Below are 16013 nucleotides of genomic sequence, written 5' to 3'. Positions count from 1 at the left end.
CATGTACACAGAACTCTTTGTTATACATGTACACAGAACTCTTTGTTATACATGTACACAGTTATACATGTACATAGTTATACATGTACACAGAACTCTTTGTTATACATGTACACAGTTATACATGTACACAGAACTCTTTGTTATACATGTACACAGAACTCTTTGTTATACATGTACACAGAACTCTTTGTTATATATGTACACAGTTATACATGTACACAGAACTCTTTGTTATACATGTACACAGTTATACATGTACACAGAACTCTTTGTTATACATGTACACAGTTATACATGTACACAGAACTCTTTGTTATACATGTACACAGAACTCTTTGTTATACATGTACACAGTTATACATGTACACAGAACTCTTTGTTATACATGTACACAGTTATACATGTACACAGAACTCTTTGTTATACATGTACACAGTTATACATGTACACAGTTATACATGTACACAGAACTCTTTGTTATACATGTACACAGTTATACATGTACACAGAACTCTTTGTTATACATGTACACAGAACTCTTTGTTATACATGTACACAGTTATACATGTACACAGAACTCTTTGTTATACATGTACACAGTTATACATGTACACAGAACTCTTTGTTATACATGTACACAGTTATACATGTACACAGAACTCTTTGTTATACATGTACACAGAACTCTTTGTTATACATGTACACAGTTATACATGTACACAGAACTCTTTGTTATACATGTACACAGAACTCTTTGTTATACATGTACACAGAACTCTTTGTTATACATGTACACAGTACACACAGTTATACATGTACACAGAACTCTTTGTTATACATGTACACAGAACTCTTTGTTATACATGTACATAGTTATACATGTACACAGAACTCTTTGTTATACATGTACACAGTTATACATGTACACAGAACTCTTTGTTATACATGTACACAGTTATACATGTACACAGAACTCTTTGTTATACATGTACACAGTTATACATGTACACAGAACTCTTTGTTATACATGTACACAGTTATACATGTACACAGAACTCTTTGTTATACATGTACACAGTTATACATGTACACAGAACTCTTTGTTATACATGTACACAGTTATACATGTACACAGAACTCTTTGTTATACATGTACACAGTTATACATGTACACAGAACTCTTTGTTATACATGTACACAGTTATACATGTACACAGAACTCTTTGTTATACATGTACACAGTTATACATGTACACAGTTATACATGTACACAGAACTCTTTGTTATACATGTACACAGAACTCTTTGTTATATATGTACACAGTTATACATGTACACAGAACTCTTTGTTATACATGTACACAGAACTCTTTGTTATACATGTACACAGTTATACATGTACACAGAACTCTTTGTTATACATGTACACAGAACTCTTTGTTATACATGTACACAGTTATACATGTACACAGAACTCTTTGTTATACATGTACACAGTTATACATGTACACAGAACTCTTTGTTATACATGTACACAGTTATACATGTACACAGAACTCTTTGTTATACATGTACACAGAACTCTTTGTTATACATGTACACAGTTATACATGTACACAGAACTCTTTGTTATACATGTACACAGAACTCTTTGTTATACATGTACACAGTTATACATGTACACAGAACTCTTTGTTATACATGTACACAGTTATACATGTACACAGTTATACATGTACACAGAACTCTTTGTTATACATGTACACAGAACTCTTTGTTATACATGTACACAGTTATACATGTACACAGAACTCTTTGTTATACATGTACACAGTTATACATGTACACAGAACTCTTTGTTATACATGTACACAGTTATACATGTACACAGAACTCTTTGTTATACATGTACACAGTTATACATGTACACAGAACTCTTTGTTATACATGTACACAGTTATACATGTACACAGAACTCTTTGTTATACATGTACACAGTTATACATGTACACAGAACTCTTTGTTATACATACACAGTTATACATGTACACAGAACTCTTTGTTATACATGTACACAGTTATACATGTACACAGTTATACATGTACACAGAACTCTTTGTTATACATGTACACAGAACTCTTTGTTATACATGTACACAGTTATACATGTACACAGAACTCTTTGTTATACATGTACACAGTTATACATGTACACAGAACTCTTTGTTATACATGTACATAGTTATACATGTACACAGAACTCTTTGTTATACATGTACACAGTTATACATGTACACAGAACTCTTTGTTATACATGTACACAGAACTCTTTGTTATACATGTACACAGAACTCTTTGTTATACATGTACACAGTTATACATGTACACAGAACTCTTTGTTATACATGTACACAGTTATACATGTACACACAACTCTTTGTTATACATGTACACAGAACTCTTTGTTATACATGTACACAGAACTCTTTGTTATATATGTACACAGTTATACATGTACACAGTTATACATGTACACAGAACTCTTTGTTATACATGTACACAGTTATACATGTACACAGAACTCTTTGTTATACATGTACATAGTTATACATGTACACAGAACTCTTTGTTATACATGTACACAGTTATACATGTACACAGAACTCTTTGTTATACATGTACACAGAACTCTTTGTTATACATGTACACAGTTATACATGTACACAGAACTCTTTGTTATACATGTACACAGAACTATCATTATGTACCGTTATGTTGTAGGTCAGTGACCAAACCCCAACACATAGAGGTACCGAGATCCTTGGTGGAAGTGGTCACTTACTGGAATCTTCCAATGCACTACTGGCTCAAAACATGTAAGTATTGTCTGATAGCCCAGAGTTATAAACTATGAACTCTGGGTCTTAAGGCTGGGAATCAAAAGAATATTGATTTTAGGTAAGAAATGAGTCATTAGTAGACTTTTTAGCCACCAATCATCAGAGGGTGGGCCATTCAAATTGTCTTACATCCATGATCTGCCTTCCGTAAACAGTTTTCGTCATTGCTATTTCTTGAGAAGTACTGGATGAATCTTTATCAAATTCCATATATAGGTTCACCTTGGTCCGTAGTTATGCCCACTTGACTTTGGGACTGATCTGACAAATAAAATGGCCAACAGGCGCCCATCTTGTATTTTACAAAGTAAAGTTTGTTATTGCTATTTCTTGAGAAGTACTCAATAGATCTTTTTCATATACAGGTTTTCCTTTGTCTTTATTGTGCCCATTTGATTTTGGGACTAATCAGAAAAACAAAATGACTGACTGGTGGCCATCTTTGATTTTTACTTTGAAGGTGTGTTATCGCTATTTCTTGAGAACTAGATCATAGATTTTTGTATCAAATTTCTGGTATATGTTTCTATGGATCCCTAGATGTACCTGTTAGGTTTTGGTTCTGACCAGAAAAAGAAAATGGCCAACTGGTAGCCATTTTGGATTTTGATTTTGATAAGTAATCATTGCTTCTTGAGAAATACCTCTTAGATATTTCTCAAATTTTATGTATAGATTCCTCTTGGTCCCTAGTTTTGAGTATTTTTTAGTTTGGACTGATCAGAAAAACAAAAAGTTGGACAGGCAGCCATCTTGTATTTCACCGAGTAAAGATTGTTATTCCTTTTCCTTAAGAAGTCCTGAATGGATTTCTCTCAAATTTCAAACACAGGTTCCCTGTGGTTTCTGCTTGTGTCTGTTTCAATTTGGGATTGATCAGAAAAGACAAAATGGCTTTTAGGCTTTCTTGGCAGGTAAAGATTATCATTGTTATTTCTGCAAAGGAATATTCAAATTTCTTATCATTAAGAGAAAAAACAGGGAAAAGAAAGGGAAAAGATTCAACTTTCAAAGAGCAAATAAAGATCGCACAATGATGGGTGTCAAGATCTCTCTGGGGTCTCTTGTTTAAATAAAAAGTCCATCTAAAATATTTATGGTCATTAATTTCTGAGTTACCCCCCCTTAAGATCTATCTCAGGTATGGTCAAAGTCATTTATTATCTCGAGTTTTCACTTGAATAACCCCAAATGTCCATCTCAAGTCAGTGTTATGTCATTCCCAAGGTTACTAGCAAGGTTCATACTGTAGGTATGATACAGGTTTTACTGAACCCTAAATATCAAGTTGTTTAGCTGCCAAAATGGGGGCTTCAGTTCCTCAGTGAGTAAAACATTTCAACCTCTGGCAAATATCAAATATGTATGGTTTAACTAGGGATGGAATTAGAAGTTCTGATAACACAACCAGTAGAAACACTCTGGCCCCCTTTGTCTCTATTAAATAATGGCCAGCTTCGTCATATCCAGATGGCTTCCTTAACCAGCTGTCTGAAATGATTGTTTTTCCTGTTGACTGTTTCGGAATTTTTTCAGTCAGCGTAACGATTTTGCTTTGAGGAATGATCTGTAATTGCAGTTTTTATCAGGGACTGTGAATGTTTTCATTCTGATCTAGTGAATTTTCTGCCTTCTTGGGATTCTGTGTCTTTCTAATGTTCATTGAGCCAGACCCAAAACTTCCTGCCTGTTTCCCCAAAGGATGATGTCAGAATGTTTTCTTTGGGTGTTTTATCCTTAGGACAGACTAGGATATGTCGGAGTGTCTTGTGAGGTTTCATGTCTGCTGCGATGCCATGACCATGGTATTTCCTCTGAATGGTCTCTAACTCCAATGACAAATTGTCCTTTCGTTTTGTTCTCTTTTATGATGTTTTGTCTCTTTGTCTTTTTGTTTGCATTAAATTTATTGTTAACTGTTTGTTACATTGTTACCACCTGGTGTATTACTTAGTCTAAAATCTGTTCACCATCTCGTCACACTATTTTTCACCTTAGTTAAAAAAAAAAAACAGTTGATTCCATACCGTCTGAAACACTATGTGCATCAGTGCTAGTATGCTCAACACTAGTCATTTGTCTGATAAAGGTGACCATGTGGTCATCAAATTGTCACACTCTAATCTTCTACTGGTTGTGTTATAAGATGAAGGTGACTGTGTAGTTGTGGAAACGTCACACTCTAAGCTTCTACTGGTTGTGTTATAAGATGAAGGTGACCGTGTAGTCGTCGAAACGTCACACTCTAATCTTCTACTGGTTGTTTTATAAGATGAAGGCGACCGTGTAGTCGTGGAAACGTCACACTCTAATCTTCTACTGGTTGTGTTATAAGATGAAGGTGACCGTGTAGTCATCGAAACGTCACACTCTAATCTTCTACTGGTTGTGTTATAAGATGAAGGTGACTATGTAGTCATCGAAATATCACACTCTAATCTTCTACTGGTTGTGTTATAAGATGAAGGTGACCATGTAGTCATCGAAACAACACATTCTAATCTTCCACTGGTTGTGTTATAAGATGAAGGTGACTGTGTAGTCGTGGAAACGTCACACTCTAATCTTCTACTGGTTGTTTTATAAGATGAAGGTGACCATGTAGTCATCGAAACGTCACATTCTAATCTTCCACTGGTTGTGTTATAAGATGAAGGTGACTGTGTAGTCAGGGAAACGTCACACTCTAATCTTCTACTGGTTGTGTTATAAGATGAAGGTGACCGTGTAGTCATTGAACCGTCACACTCTAATCTTCTACTGGTTGTGTTGTAAGATGAAGGCGACTGTGTAGTCATCAAAACGTCACACTCTAATCTTCTACTGGTTGTGTTATAAGATGAAGGTGACCATGTAGTCATCGAAATGTCACACTCTACTCTTCTACTGGTTGTGTTATAAGATGAAGGTGACTGTGTAGTCGTGGAAACGTCACACTCTAATCTTCTACTGGTTGTGTTATAAGATGAAGGTGACCGTATAGTCATTGAACCGTCACACTCTAATCTTCTACTGGTTGTGTTATAAGATGAAGGTGACCGTGTAGTCGTGGAAACGTCACACTCTAATCTTCTACTGGTTGTGTTATAGGATGAAGGTGACCATGTAGTCTTGGAAACGTCACACTCTAATCTTCTACTGGTTGTGTTATAAGATGAAGGTGACTGTGTAGTCATGGAAACGTCACACTTCAGTTTTCTACTGGTTGTGTTATATGACCTTCTTATTCTATTGACATTACCAACCTGAAGAAAATGTTCCAAACTACCCTACTAGGGATGGTTTGTGTTTTTCAGGACAGTAAGAACACAGATTGTCCATTACTAACATGATTGTGTCTAGGGCAAGATAATTTACGCAGATAGCTTTCAATAAAATGTGGTGGGCCTCCTGTATGTTGTTCAGTGAGCTAGTCACATGTTCCAGCTACAATGTTCTACATGTGGACCCATCCTCAATATACCCCTTGTTATTGCTTAGTGGGTAAACCCAGTTAACAAACAAGTTGTCCTATTTTGTGTTACCTATAGATACATTGTCTGAAATCTCATGTTATTGAGATCAATGTGATAACATTCTCACATGAACTTTCTTCAAAATTACTTGCAGAGGTGATTTTTTCTAAAGCCAAGCTAATGTATTTTCAGATGTGTTTAAACCGTCCCGGATATTTGGAACATTTGTGGCAGTTATTCTGACATATGCTGCTAGCTCTTTACTACATGTAAGTGTGGACAGATTAAACCAACACACTCCCTTTTTACTAAAATCTTATCTATTCTTTTATTTTACAATTTGAAAATGATGTTTCTTGTATACTACTTTTTATTAATTAAGTTGTAATGTAATGCTGTCTGTTACTATTCACTATAATTATTGATGTTTTGTCTGCAGTCAAATTCTATTTTCATTTTCTTTTAATTGATCAATGATAATTAATTTCTTCAGAGATCATATTAACAGGCCAAACGTGCTACTTGAGCTTTGTTCCTTTTTTCAGGGTTTAAATTTCCAGCTAGCTGCCGTTCTTTTTTCGTTAGGATTTTATTCGTATGTTGAATTTGGTGAGTTTATGTAGAGCAACTAATAATCGAAAATGAATCCAGCAAATTTAATGTAAAAATACCATGATACTTGTATATACATTTATATGTCGTGTTTTTATACGCCGCCGGAGGCAGTCGCATATTGGCGTTATCTTCTCCGTCTGTCCGTCCGTCCGTACGTACGTCCATTTCTTGTGAATGCAACTCCTCCTAAACTAATCATCAGATTTTCATGAAACTTGCCCAATGTCACTACTACAATGGGTAGATGTGCATGAAGGGGCGATTTTTTGGTTCGTTGATTTTTGTAAGATTTATGCCATTTTCAACTTTGTACCTGTAACTTGCTCATAGTGGAGCCTTGTGGACGCAACTCCTCCTAAACTAATGATCAGATTTTCATAAAACTTGCTCAATGTCACTACTACAATGGGTAGATGAGCCAGAAGTGGCGATTTTTACGGTTTTTCTTGATCTTGATATTTTGTGGCAGTGTATATTGTGTCCACGGCACTCTTGTTATTAGATACGTTTTGATTTGGACAATTCTTTCTGGTATATGCCTCTCTATAAGTGAAATCAGTTCTCAGGCTGTCTGCAACATTGTGTTAATTGGAAATTATTTTGGGATTAGCATACTTTCACAGAAAATTTTTCAACTTAAATTGTGCTGTTGTACAAATTATTACAATACAAGTCATCTAATTCTAGATTCAAGAATTCTAATTCATGAACTTGCTTTATTTTCAAATGTTACATTAAGAACGATCTTGCAGTGTTGTGAAATTGTCCGTTGTTTTCCTAAAACAACACCTGATAGAGTAACAAAAAATGGTTTATGTTACTTAGGTAAATAGTATCAATCACAAGTCTGTGGAGTAGATGGTTTTGAGATTATTTAGGTATTCGTCGACCGGTTTTGCCGAGGGCGAGGTCCTCCTTCAGCTGGTCTATGGCCTGCTCCATTATTGGTCTTGATTTTTCAGAGGGGCAAAACCAGTCGACAAATACCTAATAAATCTAAAAAAATCCACTCCACAGACTGTTGTGGTTGGTACTATTTACCTGATTTCCTCTATTGCCCAATCACTACATACCATGTGGTATCCAGCTGAGGCGTGAAGGACCCTACAAACCACCCAACCAGAACGTACGGCGTTGGCTCAATTACTTGTATTCTTATATGTTTATGTTACTTTTTACAAGCTACAATTGTCTTAAGTACTTCTTGAAAATTCAGTTCAGCTGAAGTCCATGCATCATTTCTGCTAGTTTTGTTTGAAGTATTTTAAAGTCACTCTGAGAAATTCTCTTTTCTTGATGTATTTTGAATTGACAGTTTTTAGGAATAAGTTGTCCAGAATATTCAGTGCCTGTATCCAAGCCAAGAGGTGCCCTGATGACTGTGGTCATGATTATAAGTCGGTAAGTTGTTATTTATTTGTTGGTATGTTAGTTCATTCTAATACATATGCCTTACATACTATTTATGTGTACAATATACATGTAATTCTTGTTGCCAATGCTTGGCTTAAAAAGGTTTCAAATGGAAGTTTCTGGTATCTATACTATCAGATGTTATACAGTGGACTGTACACAGCATCATCCATGCTTACAACTTATCATTTTTGTGCATGTTAAATTTTCCCAAATATTTGAAGTGGGGAGGGGGAGGGAGTAAAAAAAACATAATTTAAACTATAAACTTATAATATTCACTGTATTGGCCATATTGAATGGTGTCAAAAGTATCCCAGATTTTAGTATGTTGATATGACTATAATCACAGTATCGTGCTTGGAATAACGAATATTCTTAAGTCGGATAAATAACAAAATCATTTTATCACAGTGGATAATCAAGGATTTAGAGCTGATGGTAAATATACATGCTATTTTATTTGTAATCACTGATTTCTTCCTCTACAGTATCATCCCTTAGTACTCCTGACAAATGTGTGTTTTGGATTGTTGGCTCTATTTCATCTGGCATACCTTGGTCTCATGTTTGACAGCAGTAGAGAACAAGACAAGGTGAGTGACTCCTTAATAGCAGAGAGGGCAATATTTTATCAATCTCTGACTTGTCTACCCTTGATTTGTCTACCCTTGATTTGTCTACCCTTGATTTGTCTACCCTTGGTTTGTCTACCCTTGATTTGTCTACCCTTGATTTGTCTACCCTTAATTTGTCTACCTTTAGTTTGTCTACCCTACCCTTGATTTGTCTACCCTTAGTTTGTCTACCCTTGATTTGTCTACCCTTGGTTTGTCTACCCTTGATTTGTCTACCCTTAGTTTGTCTACCCTACCCTTGATTTGTCTACCCTTAGTTTGTCTACCCTTGGTTTGTCTACCTTTAGTTTGTCTACCCTACCCTTGATTTGTCTACCCTTGGTTTGTCTACCCTTGGTTTGTCTACCCTTGATTTGTCTACCCTTAGTTTGTTTACCTTTAGTTTGTTTACCTTTAGTTTGTCTACCCTTAGTTTGTCTACCCTTGATTTGTCTACCCTTGGTTTGTCTACCCTTGATTTGTCTACCCTTAGTTTGTTTACCTTTAGTTTGTTTACCTTTAGTTTGTCTACCCTTAGTTTGTCTACCCTTAGTTTGTTTACCTTTAGTTTGTCTACCCTTGGTTTGTCTACCCTTGATTTGTCTACCCTTAGTTTGTCTACCATTAGTTTGTTTACCCTACCCTTGATTTGTCTACCCTTAGTTTGTCTACCCTTGGTTTGTCTACCCTTGATTTGTCTACCCTTAGTTTGTCTACCTTTAGTTTGTCTACTTTTAGTTTGTCTACCATTAGTTTGTCTACCCTACCCTTGATTTGTCTACCCTTAGTTTGTCTACCCTTGATTTGTCTACCCTTAGTTTGTCTACCCTTGGTTTGTCTACCTTTAGTTTGTCTACCCTTAGTTTGTCTACCCTTGATTTGTCTACCCTTGGTTTGTCTACCCTTAGTTTCTCTACCCTTGGTTTGTCTACCCTTAGTTTGTTTACCCTTGGTTTTTCTGCTTTTGAATTATCTATCTCTGGTTTGTGTCTGCTATTTGTTTGTCTGCCTCTAGTTTGTGTCTACTGTTGGTTTGTGTCTTGTGTCTACTGTTTGTTTGTCTGTCTCTGGTTTGTGTCTGCTAATTGTTTGTCTGCCTCTAGTTTGTGTCTACTGTTGGTTTGTGTCTAATGTTGGTTTGTCTGTCTCTGATTTGTGTCTACTGTTGGTTTGTCTGTCTCTGGTTTGTGTCTACACTTGGTTTGTCAGCCTCTGGTATGTGTCTTATGTTGATTTGTCTGCCTCTGGTTTGTGTCTACAGCTGGTTTGTCTGCCTCTGGTTTGTTTCTACTGTTGGTTTGTGTCTACTGTTGGTTTGTCTGTCTCTGGTTTGTGTCTACTGTTGGTTTGTTTGCCTCTGGTTTGTGTCTACTGTTGGTTTGTCTGTCTCTGGTTTGTGTCTACTGTTGGTTTGTGTCTACTGTTAGTTTCTTTGTCTCTGTTTTGTGTCTACTGTTGGTTTGTGTCTACTGTTGGTTTGTCTGCCTCTGGTTTGTGTCTACTGTTGGTTTGTCTGTCTCTGGTTTGTGTCTACTGGTGGTTTATCTGCCTCTGTTTTGTGTCTACTGTTGGTTTGTCTGCCTCTGGTTTGTGTCTACTGTTGGTTTGTCTGTCTCTGGTTTGTGTCTACTGTTGGTTTGTGTCTACTGTTGGTTTGTCTGTCTCTGGTTGGTGTCTACTGTTGGTATGTGTCTACTGTTGGTCTGTTTGCCTCTGGTTTGTGTCTACTGTTGGTATGTGTCTACTGGTCTACTGTTGGTCTGTTTGCCTCTGGTTTGTGTCTACTGTTGGTATGTGTCTACTGTTGGTCTGTTTGCCTTAAGTTTGTGTCTACTGTTGGTTTGTGTCTACTGTTGGTATGTGTCTACTGTTGGTATGTGTCTACTGTTGGTTTGCTGCCTCTGGTTTGTGTCTACTATTGGTTTGTGTCTACTGTTGGTTTGTCTGCCTCTGGTTTGTGTCTACTGTTGGTTTGTCTGTCTCTGGTTTGTGTCTAATGTTGGTTTGTCTGCCTTTGGTTTGTGTCTGCTGTTGGTTTGTCTGCCTCTGGTTTGTGTCTACTGTTGGTTTGTGTCTACTGTTGGTTTGTCTTCCTCTGGTTTGTGTCTACTGTTGGTTTGTCTGCCTCTGGTTTGTGTCTACTGTTGGTTTGTCTGTTTCTGGTTTGTGTCTACTGTTGGTTTATCTGCCTCTGGTTTGTGTCTACTGTTGGTTTGTCTGCCTCTGGTTTGTATCTACTGTTGGTTTGTGTGCCTCTTGTTTGTATCTACTGTTGGTTTGTCTGTTTCTGGTTTGTGTCTACTGTTGGTTTATCTGCCTCTGGTTTGTGTCTACTGTTGGTTTGTCTGCCTCTGGTTTGTATCTACTGTTGGTTTGTCTGCCTCTGGTTTGTATCTACTGTTGGTTTGTCTGTTTCTGGTTTGTATCTACTGTTGGTTTATCTGCCTCTGGTTTGTGTCTACTGTTGGTTTATCTGCCTCTGGTTTGTGTCTACTGTTGGTTTGTCTGCCTCTGGTTTGTATCTACTGTTGGTTTGTGTGCCTCTTGTTTGTATCTACTGTTGGTTTGTCTGCCTCGGGTTTGTGTCTACTGTTGGTTTGTCTGCCTCTGGTTTGTATCTAATGTTGGTTTGTCTGCCTCTGGTTTGTATCTAATGTTGGTTTGTCTGCCTCGGGTTTGTATCTAATGTTGGTTTGTCTGCCTCGGGTTTGTGTCTACTGTTGGTTTTTCTACCTCTGGTTTGTATCTAATGTTGGTTTGTCTGCCTCGGGTTTGTATCTACTGTTGGTTTGTGTGCCTCTTGTTTGTATCTACTGTTGGTTTGTCTGCCTCTGGTTTGTATCTACTGTTGGTTTGTCTGCCTCTGGTTTGTATCTAATGTTGGTTTGTCTGTTTCTGGTTTGTGTCTACTGTTGGTTTATCTGCCTCTGGTTTGTGTCTACTGTTGGTTTGTCTGCCTCTGGTTTGTATCTACTGTTGGTTTGTCTGCCTCTGGTTTGTATCTACTGTTGGTTTGTCTGTTTCTGGTTTGTATCTACTGTTGGTTTATCTGCCTCTGGTTTGTGTCTACTGTTGGTTTATCTGCCTCTTGTTTGTATCTACTGTTGGTTTGTCTGCCTCGGGTTTGTGTCTACTGTTGGTTTGTCTGCCTCTGGTTTGTATCTAATGTTGGTTTGTCTGCCTCTGGTTTGTATCTAATGTTGGTTTGTCTGCCTCGGGTTTGTATCTAATGTTGGTTTGTCTGCCTCGGGTTTGTGTCTACTGTTGGTTTGTCTACCTCTGGTTTGTATCTAATGTTGGTTTGTCTGCCTCGGGTTTGTATCTACTGTTGGTTTGTGTGCCTCTTGTTTGTATCTACTGTTGGTTTGTCTGCCTCTGGTTTGTATCTAATGTTGGTTTGTCTGCCTCGGGTTTGTGTCTACTGTTGGTTTGTCTGCCTCGGGTTTGTGTCTACTGTTGGTTTGTCTGCCTCTTGTTTGTATCTACTGTTGGTTTGTCTGCCTCTGGTTTGTATCTAATGTTGGTTTGTCTGCCTCGGGTTTGTGTCTGCTGTTGGTTTGTCTGCCTCGGGTTTGTGTCTACTGTTGGTTTGTGTGCCTCTTGTTTGTATCTAATGTTGGTTTGTCTGCCTCGGGTTTGTGTCTGCTGTTGGTTTGTCTGCCTCGGGTTTGTGTCTACTGTTGGTTTGTGTGCCTCTGGTTTGTGTCTACTGTTGGTTTGTCTGCCTCGGGTTTGTGTCTAATGTTGGTTTGTCTGCCTCGGGTTTGTGTCTACTGTTGGTTTGTCTGCCTCGGGTTTGTGTCTGCTGTTGGTTTGTCTGCCTCGGGTTTGTGTCTACTGTTGGTTTGTCTGCCTCGGGTTTGTGTCTGCTGTTGGTTTGTCTGCCTCGGGTTTGTGTCATCTTTTGGTTTGTCTACCCATGGTTTCCTTCTCTTTAATACCTTTTATATAGACTATCAGGTTGGTTTTGATGATGAATAAAAAGTAGGTTTTGAGTATGATAGCACATACCTTTTTACATTGTTTAGGAAACATTGACATTAAAATGTTATATTTGTTTTGTATTGTTTGTATAGCAAACCTTCATTTAACGCCATTATGATGACTTAACAGTACTTATGTGTATAACATTCTTTTATTCAGGGTTACACAATGAAACACACACTAGAGAAGTGGGCCAACCTCGACTATGCCAGCCACTGGGTTGTTCTCGGGACTTATATATTCTATCTGATCATTTAGACCAACATCTGCTGAACACTAATGGGATGTAGTCTTAAGTAGGGAGATACTGTTGTTAGATTTACATGCATGTAAGCCTAGGCAATTTTTATATGCCAATCCACCGAGGGTTGTATTGTGGTATGTGTTGTCTATCTCTCCGTTCATTTGTCAGTGTGTCCATTAACTTTTTCTTTTTAGTGTTCTCTTACCTTTATTTACACACTGAGTTGAATTAAACTTGCTACTGATATTCCATACTTACATAGTTTGAACAAGTCATTGTTACAGAATATTATGGTTATTTTTTGCAGAGTTATAGCCCTTCTTTTCGGCAAATATTTGTATTATTTAGAAATAGTAAAACCTTTATTAATTTCCTGTTATTTTCATTGAACTTTGATATTGTGATGCAAGAAGCAATGGGATTTAATATATAGTAGGTTTTCTATGTGGTCTCATGTTTTCAGAGTAATGTTCCTTTCTTTCAGTTTTCTAGCCATCACTTTAAAACTCGGTATGCTTTGATTTATCATCAGAACATATAATGCTATTTTCCCTCTTGACATTTTGACGAGTTACTACCATTTCTATATTTATACTCATTTTGACATAATAAATTCTGAATTTGTCTTTGACGTGGGACAAGTGTATGTTGTTCTGTCCCACGATATTCTTGTTAAATGTGAACTTTATTTTTATACCTATTGTACTACATTGTGGTGTCTTTTAATGGTTTGTATATTTATGGATCTGAAACTCATAATTTATTATTGTTTTTGTAATGGTCAATGAAAGCTATGCAATAGTAAACAGGGACCTCACAGGGTAGGAAGACAAAGTCTTCATGGTAAGCTTATATGATGAGAGAACAAATTTGAGGGTGAGGTCTAAGCTTATATGATGAGAGAAAAAATTTGAGGGTGAGGTCTAAGCTTTTATGATGAGAGAACAAATTTGAGGGTGAGGTCTACGTTTTTATGATGAGAGAACAATTTTGAGGGTGAGGTCTAAGCTTTTATGATGAGCGAACGAATTTGAGGATGAGGTCTAAGCTTATATGATTAGGGAACAATTTTAAGGGTGAGGTCTAAGCTTATATGATGAGTGAACAATTTTGAGGGTGAGGTCTAAGCTTTTATGATGAGAGAACAAATTTGAGGGTGAGGTCTAAGCTTATATGATTAGGGAACAATTTTGAGGGTGAGGTCTAAGCTTATATGATGGGTGAACAATTTTGAGGGTGAGGTCTAAGCTTTTATGATTAGAGAACAAATTTGAGGGTGAGGTCTAAGCTTATATGATGAGAGAACAAATTTGAGGGTGAGGTCTACGTTTTTATGATGAGAGAACAATTTTGAGGGTGAGGTCTAAGCTTATATGATGAGTGAACAAATTTGAGGGTGAGGTCTAAGCTTTTATGATGAGTGAACAAATTTGAGGGTGAGGTCTAAGCTTTTATGATGAGAGAACAATTTTGAGGGTGAGGTCTAAGCTTTTATGATGAGCGAACAAATTTGAGGATGAGGTCTAAGCTTATATGATTAGGGAACAATTTTAAGGGTGAGGTCTAAGCTTATATGATGGGTGAACAATTTTAAGGGTGAGGTCTAAGCTTGTATGATGAGAGAACAAATTTGAGGGTGAGGTCTAAGCTTATATGATGAGTGAACAAATTTGAGGGTGAGGTCTAAGCTTTTATGATGAGTGAACAAATTTGAGGGTGAGGTCTAAGCTTTTATGATGAGAGAACAAATTTGAGGGTGAGGTCTAAGCTTTTATGATGAGAGAACAAATTTGAGGGTGAGGTCTAAGCTTATATGATGAGAGAACAATTTTGAGGGTGAGGTCTAAGCTTATATGATGAGTGAACAAATTTGAGGGTGAGGTCTAAGCTTTTATGATGAGTGAACAAATTTGAGGGTGAGGTCTAAGCTTTTATGAGGAGAGAACAATTTTGAGGGTGAGGTCTAAGCTTTTATGATGAGCGAACAAATTTGAGGATGAGGTCTAAGCTTATATGATGAGAGAACAATTTTGAGGGTGAGATCTAAGCTTTTATGATGAGAGAACAATTTTGAGGGTGAGGTCTAAGCTTTTATGATGAGCGAACAAATTTGAGGGTGAGGTCAAGCTTTTATGATGAGTGAACAATTTTGAGGGTGAGGTCTAAGCTTTTATGATGAGAGAACAAATTTGAGGGTGAGGTCTAAGCTTATATGATGAGAGAACAATTTTGAGGGTGAGGTCTAAGCTTATATGATGAGTGAACAAATTTGAGGGTGAGGTCTAAGCTTTTATGATGAGTGAACAAATTTGAGGGTGAGGTCTAAGCTTTTATGATGAGAGAACAATTTTGAGGGTGAGGTCTAAGCTTTTATGATGAGGTCTAAGCTTTTATGATGAGCGAACAAATTTGAGGATGAGGTCTAAGCTTATATGATGAGAGAACAATTTTGAGGGTGAGATCTAAGCTTTTATGACGAGAGAACAAATTTGAGGGTGAGGTCTAAGCTTATATGATGAGAGAACAAATTTGAGGGTGAGATCTAAGCTTTTATGACGAGAGAAGAAATTTGAGGGTGAGGTCTAAGCTTTTATGACGAGAGAACAAATTTGAGGGTGAGGTCTAAGCTTTTATGATGAGAGAACAATTTTGAGGGTGAGGTCTAAGCTTTTATGATGAGGGAACAATTTTGAGGGTGAGGTCTAAGCTTTTATGATATCTAAAACTTATAGAGTGCTAAAATTGGAGCAGGGAGAAAAGTCAATCAAAATCTCACCTTGTT

The 16013-nt window shown here is 37.1% G+C and overlaps 1 protein-coding gene across 1 annotated transcript in view; it reads left to right on the top strand.

Moving 5' to 3' along the window:
* LOC132543459 (protein-serine O-palmitoleoyltransferase porcupine-like) overlaps positions 1-15690 on the top strand; it is a 36793-nt gene extending 21103 nt beyond the window's left edge. The window contains exons 8-14 of the mRNA XM_060206960.1: positions 2785-2879; positions 6551-6627; positions 6904-6967; positions 8289-8374; positions 8878-8982; positions 13147-15611; positions 15672-15690. Coding sequence (XP_060062943.1) covers positions 2785-2879; positions 6551-6627; positions 6904-6967; positions 8289-8374; positions 8878-8982; positions 13147-13245 — 526 coding nt within the window. The 3' untranslated portion in view covers positions 13246-15611; positions 15672-15690. The remainder of the gene's footprint in view (positions 1-2784; positions 2880-6550; positions 6628-6903; positions 6968-8288; positions 8375-8877; positions 8983-13146; positions 15612-15671) is intronic.
* The last annotated feature ends 323 nt before the right edge of the window (positions 15691-16013 follow it).

This window comes from Ylistrum balloti, unplaced genomic scaffold, assembly GCF_031769215.1.
Source record: "Ylistrum balloti isolate Yb309-2 unplaced genomic scaffold, AGI_CSIRO_Ybal_v1 Utg369756, whole genome shotgun sequence".
Taxonomy (NCBI): Eukaryota; Metazoa; Mollusca; class Bivalvia; order Pectinida; family Pectinidae; genus Ylistrum; species Ylistrum balloti.
The sequence above is the reverse complement of the archived record's forward strand: the minus strand, read 5'-3'. Positions and strand labels throughout refer to the sequence as shown.